Here is a 17,881-nt window from a genome sequence, read left to right as displayed (position 1 = left end):
GAGAGCATGCATAGAGGAGCTGGGACGAGAGACAGAGCAGAAGAGAGCTGTCAGGCTACGAGGAAGCAGCAGAGAGACGACTTAGTTTTTTTCTTTCTTGGAATATATTTTCTCCCATGTCTTTGAAGCCCCCTCTACACCCCCACACACACATAGACATAACCATATACACAAATACACACAGGGTCGAGTGGGTGTGTGTGTGTGTGTGTGTTTGAGTGTTAGATACTTTACTTGAAAAAGCTGGACTAACTGCAGCCTGACACATCGGTGTGACTTGGACTTTTACATCCTGAGTGGATCTTTTTTTTCCTTATATATATTTTTTAACAGATAAAGAGTTTCTTTGGCCCTTCAGCTGAGATTTCAGTCTGACTGTAGTGAGGTGGAGGATGCACTGGCTGCTGACGCTGACGGCGGTCCTGCTGGCCCATCTCGGGGTCTCGCTGACGGGGGCATGGAGAGCATCGCAGCCAAGACTGCAGTTCAGCCACTCCGGTAAGACGCAGCATGAGAATCACAATCTTTCCATTTCAAGGTCTCACACTCTTTTGAATGCGGTCTTCTTTGAACGCCGGCGCGCTGTGCAACAGATGGAAATCGAACCGCTCTACCTCTCTGTCTCCACATGTTGTGGTTATTCCTCTCCCGGTTACACATGCTGTAACCACCTGGATCAAATAAATCCCGCTGAGACCCGACAGTGGGCTTTAAGCAGCACTTTTATTTTCCGCATTTGAATTTTTAGCTACACATGACCGTTACTGCGGGACGTAACCCTAACTCTGAAAGTGAGCACACCTGCAATGCCTGAAAGAAAGAAACCCGAGATGCTGAGGCAGGGAAGAGGTCCAGATGACCCAGACGAGCAGCTGGAGCTCTGTGATGAATGTCTAGTCCTGACAGGTCAGGTAATCATTTTTACTGCTCCAAACAGCAAACAGATTGATGGGAACATCTTTAAGTTTGACTGGATGAGCCACACCGTGGGTGGAGACTGTGGATTTACTCCCTGTGATTGTATGTTTGCTCCAGGTTTCCTCTCACCGTCCAAAAACATGCATTTGAGGCTAATTGACTCTAAAATTGCCTCTAGCTGTGAATGTGAGTGTGTGTCACTGTCTATTTCTGCGTTTTGCCCTGTGATACACTGCTAACCTATAATCTGTCTTCATTCATTTCCTGTGATGGAAACTCCTTTCTTGAAGTGGATAAAAATGGATCGATATCGACATTCTGGATAAAGTCTCGGCACTGCTGTGTTTTTCTTGCACAGTTTCTCGTAATGAAAGCAGGAACAAACAGGCCCGAGGTTATTTTCTCAACCTTAAGCTCATTTCCAGTCGATGTCAATTTTTCTTTACCGTCTCGGAAACTATTCGGCCCTTCGCACCTGAAGACGTCGACCTTAACTTCAAGTGACGTCCTGAACGCGAAGCTCCTCCTTCAGGACTGGGAAAAAGTGTCGATGTCAGTCGGTTTCAGATTTGGTGAACAAAGAAATAATTCGATGATCAGATGGCAGAAATCCCAGACCCAGATTGCTACCAAATTGATTACTTCTTGGCCTCGGGCCAACGCGGCCGCTGGAGTTCCTGCAGGAAAAAAAAACCTGCAGATGAACTGAAATGTATTTGTTGCAGAAAGAGGAAGTTCATCATCCACCTGGTTTTCTCTCGCCCGTCTTTTCTGCTGTGGCTGCATCAGCTGTTAAAGTGCTAACTGTTGTGTTTACACCTTGCGGACGCAGTAGCAGGGTGCGGCTCTGCTCACCGGAGGAGAAGCTTTCCGCTGTGAAGCATGTGCGACTGGCGCTGCATTTGACGCTCTTGGAGTTGCTCTTAAGTAAGGGAGGGAGTTAAATCTCTGACCTCGGTTGGGTGTTTTTTTTGCTGTTTGGGGTCGACAAACGTGACTGTTTAAAAGTAATGAGGATGCAATCTGCACGTCGTAATTAAAAGAGGATTTGGGATTTGATCGTTTGCCCTCTTAACTCTGTTTACCGGCAATCCCTCTCAAATTAAAAGGATTTCCAAAGGCATCCAAGGTAAATGCCGCTCCTGTTGGCTGATGTTTTCCGGAGCTACCGTAGAGGAATAGATCAACTGGCTACACGTTCTTTACATGAGAGAAACTCAGAAGGTCCATGTGACAGAAATGACGACTCTGGAGTCAAGTATTCATGACCTAGAAATTACCAGGAGTGGGAAAAGGAAAGGCGTCTTTCTCCCAGGTGGGAATGGAGCTCTAATGGAATCTCTAAGTGAAAATGTGAAGTCCTCCTCAAGTCGTGTAGTGTGCCTGTGAGTGCACGTTAACGTTGGAAGTGATTTTGTATGTCCTTGGACATACGTGTGTGTGTGTGTGTGCTTGGATGGAGTGTATAGATTGCTGCACGTGTGTGGCTCCGTCTGAAGATAAAAGCTTCCATCGTGTGTTTACGTGGAGCATTTCCAGGATCTCTGCCCACTTCGCTCTTTGTTGTGCTATTTCTGCCGAGGCGAATCCTTGGTGTCTTTGAACAGCCGAGGTTTGTGTATGTCTCACGTCGACGGGGAGCAGTGGGCAGCGGGCTCGCCTTTGGAACAGGAACCAGAAACATGTGATTGTGAATGATGTCCACCATCGTGGGTGCGTGTGTGTGTGTGTGTGTGTGTGTCTATCTCTCTGTGGGAGCTTGATGCTGTGGTCACTTCCCTTCTCATCACCGCAGAGGTTTTCCTGAGACAGACGGAGGAGTTTTTTTTTTTTCCTTTGGAATTGCTGTAATTAGAAAAGGATTTCGGCTCCACTTAAACACGTTGACTCTGAGGTTATTGCGCGGCTCAGGGCCGCTGCACGTTCGCATTCTGCTTTATCTCCGGGAGCTAACGATGAATTGAAAAAGAAAAAGAAAACACCTAAACAGTAAAGAAGTATCTTTTTTTCACTAAGCAATCACACAGCAACTCGTAGCACAAAACATCGCAGTAATGATTTCCAATAAAACATTTTGAGGCCAAACAGTCAGACGTCTTTTAAAAACTTTTCACAGATGATGTAGGTGTGATGTGGGGCTCATTAGTCTGTCTCTCGCTCTGTGCGTATATCTGTGTGTGTAGTCCTGCTGTGCACCTTCACCTGTTCACACACACACACACACACACACACACACACACACACACACACACACACACACACACACACACACACACACACACAGCTGAACCTCTGTTATTAATTTCCACACTGGCACAAAGGCACAATAGAGGCGGGACGACAGTGACGTCCACGACGCCTCGCTGCCATTCATTCAGACGCCGAGGATCCGGGCAAAGCTGCAGCGACTCTGAAACAGACCGGCAGCGTGGAAGCAGCCTGTGAGCGTGGAGTGAATCTGCACCTATTCACTGTTTCTATATGGGGCATAAATCCCCAACTGCATTCACTTCACGGGTGAAAAAGCTGTTTTCAGCTTGAAATAAAATCTGAAAGACACTGAAGTTTATCAAGAGGGCTAAAAATGGAGAAGAGAGAATGATTAGATAAATAATTATGTGTTAGGTTGAGTATTTTGGCAATCTTCTTTGGCTGTGAAGGGCTTCTTTTCTAGGCTAAGAAAGTTGCGTTTCAGAAAGACAGTTTTCAAAGTGGCAGAAGGGCAGTAAGACCTGGAAGCAGATGAGACGAGGATAACATTTCAGGTGAAGGTTCTTCTCCTGGTCTTTAGTGATTGGTTTGTTACAGTTTTACTTAAAATTTTGTGAAATGATTTATTTATGTCTGTGCAAAATAGGACTGTGCAGCAGGTGCTGGTGAATTCATTGCAGCGTAAGAGAATGTGGTTTTATCAATAGTTGTAAAATATTCTGTCAACGCTTACTTTTTTTCGATGAGGGGAGACGATAGACGTGTAAAATACTCCACATTAGAAGTTGTTGGTCTGGCAAAGAGAGAGGCCCTGAAACAGTCGGAGAGATTAGTTCTGATTGGAGGAGTGTAATCAGACTGACTGACCAGACAGCTTCATGTGTCTGAAGGAAAAAAAAAAACAGCTTTAAATACTTAAATACACGCCTGATTACCTTCTTACCCCCCACCTATCTCTTAATGGCTAAATTATCCCGGCTATTCACTGCACACACACACACACGCACACGCGCACACACACACACACACAAATGTAATGGCTTCATTATCTGGGCCATTCAGTGAATGGTTGTATGATTTTCTTGATAGATGGCAGTTAAAGATGCAATCTCTGCACTACACACACACACACACACACACACACACACACACACACACACACACACACACACACACACACACACACACACACACACACACAGAGGATTTAGGGGACACATGTTTTGGTGAACTTAGCAAACACAACACGAGAAATGAAATCACGTGACGCCGTTCAGGACGGAGTGCCAGTTTCCAGTGTAAAAACACTGATAGAAATACAACAGTGTAGAAGAGACAGTAAGTGCTGTCATGTGGGCTTCACACACACAAATACAAACAAACACAAACAGCCGTCAGACTTAAAGAATCGTCTCCGCGGTCACAGAATCAGACTCATATGGCTTCAGAGGAGCTGCGGCTGGTTAATTCACTGAATCCATTAACTCCACAGAGGCTGAGTCATGTTTTATTCATACAGCTTTGGCTTCATGAATTGGCTTGTAATAGACATTTACTGTTAATCAGTCACTGGAGAATACTCAAATTAAATCATATGAGATTTTTTTTTTGGGTATGAATGGAGGCACCCGACTTGGATATTTCACCTCCACGCGGCTGATTGCGTTTGATGGTTGTAATTGGGGTATTTCAGCTCATCCCGCTGTCTGCCGCTCTCTGGACACGTGCCCGAGCCGTAATGTAAATGTAATGAGTTGTTTTCACTCCAGTGCTATTAGCATGCAAATTGCTTGATCTATTATTTACGGTAAATTAGTTCACAAGTGTCCAGATGCAAGTTCATGCCAGTTTGCAGACGTGGGTCAGTTGGGGTCTTCAGGGGTAAAAAGTGTTTTACAAACAGTTTAAATATTTACAGCATGTTTTTTTTTCCCCCGGATAAATCTGGCACAAATCGATTTCCGACCTTCCCTAATGACAGAGATGTTAATTCAATATTCAGATGAGCTGTCTCTAATAAATCAGGATGTAATCTGTCTTCGTTGTGTGAGAGATTCATACAGGCAGCTGTCAGATTACAGAGCTCCTGTTGGTCTAAATTAATGTCGATAGATGTCATTTAAAAACAAAAAAAAAAAAAAGGATTTCCCCTTTCAAACATAGATGCTTTTGAAAAGTCTGTCTTTGTCCACCAGTCTTATTTCCACATTCAGTGTGAGTTTGTGCATCACTGCAGACCTACAGATGATTTAGTGAGTCAAAGAAAGGTTTAATATCACATCAAGTTTTGAACTGGGAAAGAGAGTCTGAGGACCAAGTCTCCATTACTGGCCTGTATGCTGTCAATGGGAAACGATAAATCATTGAAAATCAGTGTAAATAATGCATCTAATACAACACTTCTCCTTCAGTGTTATAACAAAATTGTTCAGCAGATATCAGTAGAAAAGAAATAGTTGCAAGATGAATTAAGGAACTGAAGCAGTTTAAAGGAGACAGAGACTGGCAGACTAAAGTTTGCATCAAGATATAATGATGTCTGCTGTGGTTAGTAGAAAATAAATGCTACAGTGTCTCAAGTAAAAAGAAAAAAAAAAACAAAAAAACAACAAAACACCAAAACTGCAATCTCATCCTCAGAATAAAAAATTAATGTAGATCGCTGTGTTCAAGAGTTACACTTTAAATCAACACTGATGGACAAAACATGTCAGAAAAAACTAGTTGATATCAAAATGTGGAGAGATATTGGGATCTGCAGAGATGTATTGAGGTATTGTGCAAAATTAGGCGCTTGAACTTATATCCCTTTATGTTTTTCATATGTGATTTTCTCTGAGCAGATGTCTGAACACCAGTTTTCAGCCTGTTTCCTGTAATAGTTTTGTTTTTATGCCTTGGATACAACACGTCTTTCTGCAGCCTCACCTTTCTTTTTTTGTCGGTGCACGCTATTAAAACGTCTTTGGAGCGATCTTGAAAATCAAGAGATAATTCATTATTCATTTATTCTTTCAGATGTGTTTCTATCTAGGCCAGTGCTTTCCAGGCTTTGGGCTGAGGATGTTGCTGAGATGTGGATTTCACTGGGACTGCTATCTGGCACAGAATCAGGATTTTCTCTATTATTAATTTTAATGGAACCGGTTCCCAGCGGTGACTCGACCGCCGCTTGTTATGATTGAAGTCAACCGGCAGCTGTTTGCTCACCCCACACTTAAGAAAAGACTCCATCCAGGCAGAGTTTTACTTTGGTCGAAGCCCTCAATTTACTGCTGGTTTGCAGACTAATTTGGCAAGAAACAAAAGAGAGTTACCACTATTAAAGTCTTTAAATGACTTTTCCTTAGTTTCTGCTGGAAGTGAATAACACCCCTGGTGGCTAAACTTCAGTTCCTCGCTAAGACTTGGAAAAGTCAGATTAAGGGGTTCGCTGCTCGGAGGGTTTTCTCCTCTTTCACGATGGAGGGAGAGAAAAGAGTCTAATTGCTGCCTTGTTTTGGCAACAAAAACCCCTGACAACAGTGGACATGCTGTAAATTTCCCCCGGAGAGATTTCTGCTGTTAGTATCAGTGGCTATCTTTAACCTGAAGCCTGTAATTAGGAGAAAATCCACGAGCTTCATATTTCTTCCATTTCCCTTTAGAATTAATCTGCTTCCAGTCTGATGTCGATCCACCCTTTCTACAGAGCCCAGTCGCTTACTTATTTTTTGTGTGTTCTTCGTGAGTGTCAGCATTTATTTTTCCATATGTCACATTCAAGGGTTTTTTTTCCAGGTGGTGTTTACACGTAACCAGGGAATTCATTTTATTATTGGGGACTTAAAGTTTGATGTGGTGAAATCGAAGTGGAAAAAAAAGGAAAAGTGTCCAACATTTCTTCTCAAACCATGAAGTGTCCATGTCCAAAAGAAAAAAAAAAAAAAAACCCATAAAATTCAATGTCTGGGGTGTATTTTCACCTTTGTATATATTCTCACGGCATTCCTTTTCCTTGAGCAGCATTAGGGCGTCTAATCCACAAAGTTGACTTGTAGGCGAGCCGAAGGCCTCAAGCAGGTGGGATCAGGAGCGCTAAGACCGACCCCGGCCATTAGTCTGGCTCATTAGCTGTAGATTAGGGCAGCGCTGGAGGCGGAGGATGTGAGCAGAGGGTCTAGTTTCTACGCGGTGTCCAAAATCTCTCTTCTGAAATAAAGATGCATTTTGTCCCACTGCGCGGAGCCCTGATCTCTCCAGATGAAGCTCTCCAGACGCAGCTGTCAGCGACTCCAAGTGTTGCTGAAAGGCACTTCAGATGTGTTTATGCGTTTTGTCATGTGGGTTTTTGGCTCGCGTTTGGAGATCGACTGGATGTCCTGTTGCCTCAAATGAAGAGAACGATGAGCGTGAATGAAATCCTGATCGCCTGCACGCCAGCGCCAAACATCTGATCTTTAACCCGGGATGTCACCAATCCGACGTTCCCATGGCCGCGTCGAAACGAACCAACCACAAGAATTTGAGCGCTTTTGTTTTGACAGTGATGGAGAGATCAAAGATTTGCCACAAAGGTTGGAAGTCAGACATCCTCTTCCTGTTTAAAAAGCAGGGAGGATGTGTAGCGACAGATAGGGGGGTTTATCATCTGGCCTGCCTCTGAAGCGGAGGTTTTTTTTATTAGCATGACCCTTGAGAGCGACTGTAAATCACCGCGGTCGTCTCGGCTGTCCGTAACTTTCACGGTATTGCTACCTTTTTTTATGACTGTCCGTTCTGAAGATGTAGCGATATCGTTGCTGCCCACTTCTCAAAGCAAACGTCTCCAAAGCAAACCATATGTCTCACACGCTTTGAAGCTCAGCCCAGCAGTGGAGACCGCGGACGGTTTAAAGGCTGCAGTGATTTTTCAATCTGGCGGAGGCGGACGTGCATAAGCTCTTGCAAAGTGTTGCCTTCACGTGGAGATTTTTTTTTTTTTTGCTGCGGAGGGCAGTAACCCGTGTACGAGAGAGCGTGGCAGGGATTTTCTGTCACCGGTCCAGACCAATCAGAGTGATTGTTTCATCCACTGTGGAGTCATAAACCGCACTTCACACACTCAGCAGCTAAACAGACAGATGTCAGACTGACTCGACTCAATAAAAAGCTCTAAGTCTTAAAAAAAAAAAGTGAAGAAAACAAGAATTTTTGCTTGTTTGTGGAAAAATCGATCTTATACATTTTGTTTTTAGAAACAGGAACATGCCTGAAAATACAGAAACTAAGATCTGAAAGTTAATAAAAGGCATGCGATCATTGTTGAAGGAGGTGTGTGCTCTCAGTGAAGCCGGTGTTTTGGAGGCGTGTGAACCTGCTGGTTGGATGAAGACACACATCTATCTCTGCTTTGTAATTTATGGCTGCAGCTCAAGCAAATCAAAACAAAAATAAAACTGCCGTCATGTCAGTTTTAGATTTCAATTCATCTGCAACATGACCAAAGCGCAGTTTTACATGTGTTCAGACACCGACAACAATTTATAGGATCCACATCAAAAAGTGAGTAATTTGTTTACCCAACAGCATTGTTCTGGATGGGAAACTCCCATGATGCCGTCTGTGACTGAGTGAATACGGCGCAAAGAAAACAATAAGTTCTCAGCAATAGTTCTCCAAAAAAAGAAAATAAACCAAAAAAAAAGTTCTCATTTGATTAAAAGCAAATGATGAATACACCCCAGTGTGTGTGTGTAGCAGCACAGAAACCCAAACCAGCGAGCAGCTCGACAGCAGCGATGATGAATAATCATTTGTGTTAAGGTGGAAGGTCAAGCTGTCCACGTGGGCCTGGTCTGCCAGTGACACAGTCCAGACATAGCGTGTCTGTGTGTGTGCGCGGCCATAATTCAGCTGTGGTATGCGTGAGTGCACATGTTTAAATGTGTGTGAAGATTTCAGTCTGGGTGCAACGGAATGACTTTATGTGTACTTTTTTTTTTTATATATAGGAAGAGGCTCGACACGAGAGGTGCGAATGAAGTATTTCTACTCCTTTAGTGCTCTTCAGTACGGTTTGCAGGCGATCGGTTATTTAAAATGTCGATAACACATTGAAGGGATCCCTCTGTATTTATCAGTCCAATAAAAAGATGGAAACACAGATAAAAGAGGGAGGCTTAAGAAAACAGAGAAGAGGTGTCTGATGAAGTGTGTGACAGAGAGAAACAGCAGTCACATTACTGAAAGTCAACCAGATGACCTGGCAGAGACAGAGCAGACACACACTCCTCATCCATCACTGGCTTTATTTAAGACTGAGGATGAGGCAATAAACGGCCGTAGAAACACTTTTTTTGCTGTTATAATTTGACTCAGAGCCTCTCTTTCTCGGTCTTTTTACATTGGGTTTGAATTACAGGCAATAAGTTTCAATTTTTTTCATCAAAAGTCTAAGAGGTGTAACTGTTCCAGTTGATATAAGTTGCACATCTCCCTATCGTTAGCAGTTTAAACAAATGAGTTAATTACTCAACAATTTGTCTAAAACAGATTTGAGAATGTCAAACACCATCATAATTCCATCTTTTTTAGGAGAAGATCTGGAAAACATCGCTGTTTTGATTTGTTGTTGGGAGTGGATGTGTTTTTGGCACATTCCTAGAGGCAATCAGGAAAGACTGTTTCGAGTTGCAAGAAAGGTGCTGAAGGTAGCGACGTTTAAAAAGTCAAAACTGAAGAAAACTTGTTTTTTTCTTGGGCCCTCCTCAGTTACTTTACATGAGGAATTGAATTTTTATGTAGAAGAGCAGAGCCAGATCATGTGGAGATGGTTCACCGTGGACGACTGTCGATTAAATCACGCAAGTGAGGAGACTGGCGTTCGAGCGCAGGTTTCAGTTCGGAAAGGGTTCGAAAAAAACACCTTGACTCTGGCTATTCCAGACAAAAGTTGTATCTTGTGGATCCGGGACGCCTCACTGCACCCCGACAGACAGACAGAGATGTCAGAAGACTTAAACAGCGTGTTCGGTGTTCTTTGCGACTGTCGTTCACAGCAGGATCCTCCTGCGTGTCAGCCTCTTTGTGCCCTGTGGTTTCTGCAGGAAGGAGACACACAGATTTCAGGACTGGAAGCACGCTGACACCTGTGTTCAGAGATGAAATTCGTGGCGTGCACGCGCTCGCGCATCCTCGCCGGCGCCCATCTGCGTGCGCCTGTGGGCTTTGTTCCCAGGCTTCTGCAGGCCTCCCACTGTAATTGCAGCAGTAATTGGTGAAGTGATAACCCCATTTCCACAGGAAATGTGCCCCGGTTTCCTCGCCCTCCCCGTCAACGCGGCTACCCCTCCCCTCAGCTGCCTCTGGTGCAGCAGCCAACAAAGTCCTCCCCCTGGGAACGTCGCACCAGACAGCCAGGGGTCCCCGGGGCTCGGCGAGTAGACGAACAGACGGACAAAGACGGACACACAACCTGAATACAAACCGCACACATGTGTATCCTCACATGGACAGTGCTCTAGGCTGTGGGGGAATAATTGGATAGATTGATGATAAGTGTGGCAACTGTGTGTGTATGTGTGTGTGTGTGTCTGATTGTGGAAGGGAGAAGATCTCTCCCCGAAACACCAGGAAAACAACAAAGTTGGACTCCCATGAGCGAGATAACGATTGAAATCGCAACTCGATTCTTTCATCATCCTCTTTTATTTTTGTCTTTTATGTCAGTCACATTTCCCGCCGCCAGAACAAACTTTTGCAATTCTCACCGAGCTGGTTTTTTTTTTTTTTTTTTTTTTGTCTGTTAGACTTGAAATATGTTGCAAGTCCTACGCGGAGACAGGAAAGTTTCCTTCACACAACTTGTCAGGGTTCATAAAGTGAGAGAGGATCCAGCCCTGCCTGCTGGTTAACGAAACCCTCTCCTACCTGTGTGGCTGCGTTCAGACCAGTCCACCGGCTCCCGACGGCTCTTTTCTTTAACGCAAGCGTGGTAAAGCAGCGCTGACAGACGCCGTACCATGTGCCTAATTGATTTATTTCTGCCTCGCTAATTTCCTGTGTTTGTCCCCATTGGGGTGACGTCCCAGCTCCCCTGTCTGTCCCCCTCGTCTCAACAGCTGAGCTCAGAGTCACTATCTACAGGAAAACACCTCAAATAAAAATATTTGATGATATTTTATGTAACTGATGATGAGCTGGTGCTCAACCAGTGTGTGAAATGTTAGTTTAAGTTTGAATATAACTTGAAAAATGAAGAATTTTTCCAATTTGTTCTGTTTTCTATCACGGTCCAGTTAATCCAGGTGTTCTAAGTATTTTGATATTAGTGGTAAAAGGCTAAAATCTATTTGAAATAGTGTTGAACAGGAGGAGAAAGCACTCATCTCGGTCAGTTCTCATATAAAGTCTGCGATCGAACATCTAATAAACTTGTTGCTATGGTTACGAGAAACTGAGTATGGGCGATAAAGAAATGACCCCTTCCAGCTTTATGGTGGCTTGTAACGTACCTTGACAGTTTATTATATTTTTTGTACTTATGTAGCGCAACTACAATACAGCAGGACTTTATAGTGGGGAAAAAAAGCATCAGCCTCGCTCCTTTTTAACAGCCTCAGAGGTGAAGATCACATGACGCAAGCCCGCCGGGTTTAGGGAGAGTAAAGAGAGAAACGATGCGACAGGCAACAGTGAAATAATCGTCTCCTGCAGACGGCTGAGCGCAGAAACCACAGATCAGGAGCGTCTTGTCTCCACAGCTGGAGGTACCTGCAGGAAGGTACAGAGAGCGGACAGAAGACGGATTAAAACGACTCGTCTTTGGTCAGAATACAACAAGTATTCTGAGTTTTCACTTAAATCTTTGAGGCAGAGATCCCTTAAAGATTGAAACCTGAGATGAAATACATCCCCTTGGTTTAAATTCTAGAGAACATAAGAAGTTGGAGACGGCTCATTTCATCAGTCGAAGTTTATGTGTTTTGAATACGTACAACAATACGTCAACTTTTACAAAAAAAAAAATTGACAGTAACTAAAGTTCTGCTTAAGATTCTCTTATTTGACCAACAGTATTGTAGTTCCTCACTTTATTAGGACTTTTATGAAATGATTAAACACATTTAACATACAGACAGGTGGGTTTGTTGGTATCATTGTGTTTGTATCTGCCTCAGTCCTTCCCGATCCTCACACATGTTACTGCCTAACTATTTATAAACAGAAAGCTTTCAGCATCAGATGACGTCTGTCTGCGCGCTGCATGATGTGGCGACTGGCCTCATCCAGACAAAGCTGATGATTCAGCTGAAGCTCGTCCCGCTTTGCTCTGTCAGGTGTTTTCTAGTCTTTCCGTTCAGCTCTGATGTAAAAATGAAGCTTTGAGTTTTTAATGTTTTACTTCTTTTTTTTTGCTTGTGTACAGATGTGTTTGTTCATGGGAATGCCAGTGGTCTGTGTGTGTGTGTGTGTGTGTGTGTGTGTGTGTGTGTGTGTGTGTGTGTATACGTGCCTGTGTGGTGTGAAAGTTGTGCAGTGCAGGAATGTCCTTAGCTGTATCACACGGCACACATTTGCTCTAATCACATCGAGGTCCATCACAGCTCCCATGACCGGCGGTCTTTAATCTAATGTTCACCGTGGATAAAAATATCAAGCTACTTACTCACACACACACACACACACACACATACACACACACACACAGACATACACACCAGCATACATAAGTGAGCAATAAACACACAAATATATATATATAAACAAAAGCACTCCTAGGTAAATCTGAATGAGACGCCTCCACTAATATAATGGAACTATTCATACTCAGGCTTTTTTACTGCGTGTGTGTGTGTGTGTGTGTGTGTGTGTGTGTGTGTGTGTGTGTGTGTGTGTGTGTGTGTGAGGACCTGCAGGATTATGTCTTAGCGTGTGTGTTCTTTTACATCTTAACCTTTGCTGTCTTTGATTCCAAGTGACAGGAGTCAGAGGCCAATTGGCTCCGATCAGAGGTCACGACCCTCATTGACCTTCCTGTCAGCTTGATGCCAGTAAGAACTGCTGCACTCAGCGAGAGTGTGCGCGTGTGTGTGTGTGTGTGTGTGTGTGCAGGGAACTAACAGATTGTGCTGCTTTCATCGACCGGAATGAGGAAGTTCATTTAGTTTTAGCACCACACTCACTAGGAAGCACAACACTTTGGTGCCCCGAAGGGGAAACTGTCAGTCGTAAAGAGCGTCACGCTGAGGACGGTGTTGTGTTGTCTCGCACCCTCTCAGGTTCAGGAAGCAACATTCCAAACAATTGTTTGACGGTTTAAATCCTACTTTTTCGTCAGCGCTCAGCTGTGGGTCCCTGTGTGTGGCGACTTTGTAAAAGATATTCATTATCAAATTTTCTTACAGCAGCGGTAAATACAACCAACAGCGTTGCGTATCGGTATAAAAACACACAATACAACTAAACATTAACTTCAAACTTGTAATTATCAGGGCTTTTGTTGAAGCATGTTTTTTTTTTCTTTTCCCCAATGAGGGTATAAGCAATTTCGAAGATGAAAGGATTCATTTTAAAGAATTCAGCATAGAAGGTGATTTTACTCCCACGCAGAATGAATTCACCTCTGATGGTTGTTTTAATTTTCAGTTTATTAATTTGCTCTGAGATCTCCACTTCAGGTGCCGCTAGACAACTCTCTGTTTTAGCATCAGGCTGTTCTTCCAGTTTTCGTCTCAGTCTGAAAGCGTTTGCCAGCCGAGGGCTGTTTAGAAAAATCAATTTTAATTCTGAGTTTGTGAAAAGGCTGGAGAACGGATTGCCTCTGGGTCGATGAAGTCTTCACAAACTAAAAGTTGAACGAACGCCTTGGCGAGGACTTCTGAAAGCATCCATTAAGGAGTTGCGGCAGACCAGGAGGTGGATTGATTCACCCTTCATGGCCGTGTTTGGTTAATAATACCTCAAGAACGTTCTCTCAAGTGATGCCCACTGCTTGTGTGCGGTTTGATGTCTCGATTTTTGTGCGTCTGACCTGCACAGTAGGGAAGAAAATTGCAGAATTTCACACTGTTCTGTATTAGAAATTTAAAACATAGTGTTGGGGCAAAGGGTCAGGGACCTTTTGTAACTTGAAGTAACTTTGTTGCACAAGTAATGCCAGACACATTTGTCCTGGTATTCAATTCAGTTCAATTTAGTTTTATTCAAAAAGCGCCAACAACAACATAATTATCTCAAAGTGCTTTGTCAGAGAAGAATCCAGCGGTTCCATTTGAGCAAACATAGCTGATGGCAAAAACGGATAAATTCCCTTTTAACAGGAAGAAACCTCTGCAGAACCGGAATCAGAGACTTTCTGCTGTTCCAGCTGGTTAGGGGATGGAAAGAGGGGAAATGAGAAGACAGAGAGCAACAAGCAACAAACAGGTTGCCAGAAAACAAAACAAAACAAAAAAAAAAAACAAACTTATCCAGCGGCTGCAGGCCTGATGGTGGCAGGAGGGTCAGATCTCCAGCTTCCAGTTCCACCGTCAAGAAAATGCATCCCTCAGTGTTTTATATGCATCCAGCGATCATGATAAGGTTGGCTGGCAGAATTAAACACGCGCGTTCTCGTATTTCTATCCTTGTTGGGGCCAAATGTCCCCACAAGGATAGCAAAACGTGAAACGACGTGCCTTGTGGGGACCTTTTTCCGGTCCTAAGTAGGAGAAACAGTGTTTTCTTGACCATGTTGTTGTTACTGAAAAAAGTAAAAGTGCAAAAACATTTCTTTAGGGTTAGGCTTTGTTGTGGTGTGGGTTAGGGTTAGGGTAAGGGTCAGGGTTAGGGGCTAGACATGAATGGGAGTCAATGGACGGTCCCCACAAGGATAGAAATACAAGACTGGGCGCGCGCACGTGTGTGTGTGTGTGTGTGTGTGTGTGTAGGAAGTAAGGCCAGGAAGGCCAAGAGACACCCCTCGACACGCCACACAACTCCCTCCCCTGCAAATTATGTCGGCATGGTTGCTGTTACCAAGGCAACTGTCCCAGGAGTTAGGGTGGGGTGGGTGCAGCTGGTGTTTCGTGATTGAGTCCAGGGTCTGTGTGAGTAGAAATATGTGTGTGTGTGTGTGTGTGTGTGTGTGTGTGTGTGTGTGTGTGTGTGTGTGTGTGTGTGTGTGTGTGTGTGTGTGTGTGTGCACGCATGTGTGTCACGATGTGGAAAAGAATGTACTTTTTTTTTTTTTCACGCTGAATAAGAGCCATTCATCGTTGTGTGGCCAAGATGGCAGACGTTTGACTGGGTCAAGTTTTTCCCCAAATTTTGGGTGTGCGTGCGTGTTCGTTTGCATGCCTGCCATCGTTGTGTGCAGGCTAAAGAAAGCGAGATGATATCTCAGCCAGGGTAGATGAACTGTTGATGCAGCTTTTAAACCTAATTTTTTGCTTAAATATGGAGCATGTGCCGCTGATTCACCGATTGCACCCACTTCGTGTCTATCTTTACCAGCGTGTCTGACTGCTTGTGTGTCCACAAAGCCACTCTCAGTTCCCTCTCACAGATCCTCCTCGATCTAATGCTGATTTAATGAAGTCCAAAGCCAGTAGGCTGTGTGAGCGGTGTCTCGGCCTGTCTGACCCAGCAGGATCCTGCGATGGAAACCGGCGCTTGAACGTTGCCTGTGTTTTCGCCGCTGAGGCGGTTTCACAATCAATTAAACTGAATTTTTCCCCTTCATACTGAATTAAACAAGGTCATGCTGCTCTTGTGGCATGCACTCTGTAATTCAGATGAAGTGCTGGATGCTTGAGTAGTCAGCGCAAGGCGTGAATCCCGCCAGGGTTTGGGTCTCAGTGAAGAGCGCGGCTCTCAGGAGCAGCTTTCGTTCAAATGGAAGCTATCAGGCTGACAAGTTGAGTACATATTATTGGATTTTAAGAGAAACTGACAGCCATTCTCATAAAATAATAAATACATCCCTTCCTTTTTGAAACGAGTGAGGAGAAGAAGACAGCGGGATGAAAAACAACGGCGCTGACATGAATTTTTATTGTCAGGAAGTCTCATTGAGATCTGGATGTTTCTCTAAAGAGTCATTTGTCCAGAGTAGCATTCATTGCAACAATTGAAAGCAGAAAGAAAACATTACATTCATGTGCTTTCTGTGGAGCTTTTTTAACACTATGACTAAAACTCAAAAATCAAGAGGTTTTCTCATTTACTGCCTCAAACTGTTTGATCTATTCATCCACACAGAAACCATCAAGCACTATGGTTCATGTCTGCTTTGTCAAAGTGATCTGCAACAGGGTACAAACCAAAGAACAGACAGCCCACTCTCCCAGTGGAGCGCACTGTCCTGTCCGGCTGATAAAGCCTGCCACCCCAGATGGGACTCGAACCCACAATCCCTGGCTTAGGAGGCCAGTGCCTTATCCATTAGGCCACTGGGGCTTGAAAAGAAGTGTGTTATGGAGCTGTTCTCCTCATATTTCAAACATAGTCGTATACTTTTGACAGGATTAAACTTGTTGATGATTCTCTGTCAGTGATACAGTTGATACTGACTTCTGACAAACTGTATAGTGCGTTGAGTGACGGCTCAACTCTGAAGCCCCATTCAAATGTTTTAAAGTGAAAATGGAAAACTTGGTGCAACTTTTCAAGAACCCCTCCGTCTCCGTATAATTGTTGGAAAATGCTTTGACTCCGTCTCCATGTAAACTGAAGGAAACTCAACTTTCCTGAAGCAATACTTACGCAAATTCCAAATCATGGAGATATGTACATATAGGTTTGCTGTTCAGTTTAGGTATGTCGTCTGTATGAACATCTATTGAAGAGTGTTCAGTCTTTTATGCCACAGATGGATTGTTGGGAACGAAAATTCCACATAACTAAACGAGAAACAAAGATAAAAGGTCTGATTGTGTTGAATTCCCTGTCGTGCTGATGCCCCCTGTGGGATTAATGAGACAGAGATCAGTGTGAAGCAAAACAATTTACCTCTCTGACCGTCTGCTGAATATTAACAACACGCCCAGTGAGATCTCCCGCTGAGCTGCTGCTGTCTACCTTCAGTGTGAAAGACCGTTCTGTTTCTCGGATGCAGATTATCTCTGCTCTGCCACTCCGTCACGTCTTCTCCTCGTTTTCTGAGCTCATTTCCTTTCTGCCCATCCATCTCTTGTGCTTTTGCCCGACTGTCAGCACGTTGTGGTTCCTCTAATTTTTGTCTCCAGCGTCGGCGCTTCGCCTCTCGCCCCCTCCTCCTCCTCCTTCTTCTTTTCTTCATCCGTCTTTCCTCCTCCTCTTTACTTCACCCACCCAGTCGTTTTTCACCTTGTCATCACAACATCTTGCCCGTCGCTCCTTTCTTTTTTCACCAGGGCCATCTTCTCTTCCTCCTCTATTCATCTCTCCCTCTGTAATTTTTCACTCCGTTATTACATTACGATTTTCCATCACGCTCGCAGCGACTCTCCCCCGTCATCGTGCTTCTTCGCCCGATTCCCCTTCCTTCTCGATCCGCCCGCTTGTCCATCATCCCCCTCGTCACGTCAGCACAGCGTGATTTTTACAGGCTCTCTCGTCCTCTGCTCTCATCGACCTTTCCCACCCAATCCCCACCTGTCTTTTCCCATCCCTCGTCTTCCACCTCATCCGCACCTTCACGTGTCTATATTTATTAATTTCTTACATCAGGATTTCTTTGAGACCCCCCCCCCCCCCCGCCTCCCGTCTCCCTCCCCACCTCATCTGTCTGTCACCGTGTCATGTTTTGACATTTTTCCCATTCTCATCT

The 17,881-nt window shown here is 44.2% G+C and overlaps 1 protein-coding gene and 1 non-coding gene across 3 annotated transcripts in view; one reads left to right on the top strand and one right to left on the bottom strand.

Moving 5' to 3' along the window:
- sema3h (sema domain, immunoglobulin domain (Ig), short basic domain, secreted, (semaphorin) 3H) overlaps window positions 1–17,881 on the top strand; it is a 58,735-nt gene continuing 40,854 nt past the window's right edge. Inside the window, exon 1 of one of the 2 annotated variants that reach the window (XM_030118478.1) lies at window positions 1–498. In XM_030118478.1, the coding sequence (XP_029974338.1) occupies window positions 393–498 (106 nt within the window). In that variant the 5' untranslated portion in view covers window positions 1–392. The remainder of the gene's footprint in view (window positions 499–17,881) is intronic. The other variant, XM_030118477.1, reaches the window with a different exon arrangement.
- trnar-ccu (transfer RNA arginine (anticodon CCU)) lies at window positions 16,458–16,530 on the bottom strand. Its single transcript has one exon. It is a non-coding gene; the product is annotated as a tRNA-Arg (tRNA).

Source organism: Salarias fasciatus, chromosome 20, assembly GCF_902148845.1.
Source record: "Salarias fasciatus chromosome 20, fSalaFa1.1, whole genome shotgun sequence".
NCBI lineage: Eukaryota > Metazoa > Chordata > Actinopteri > Blenniiformes > Blenniidae > Salarias > Salarias fasciatus.
Note: the sequence above shows the minus strand (reverse complement) of the source record. Positions and strands in the feature narration are given on the sequence as shown.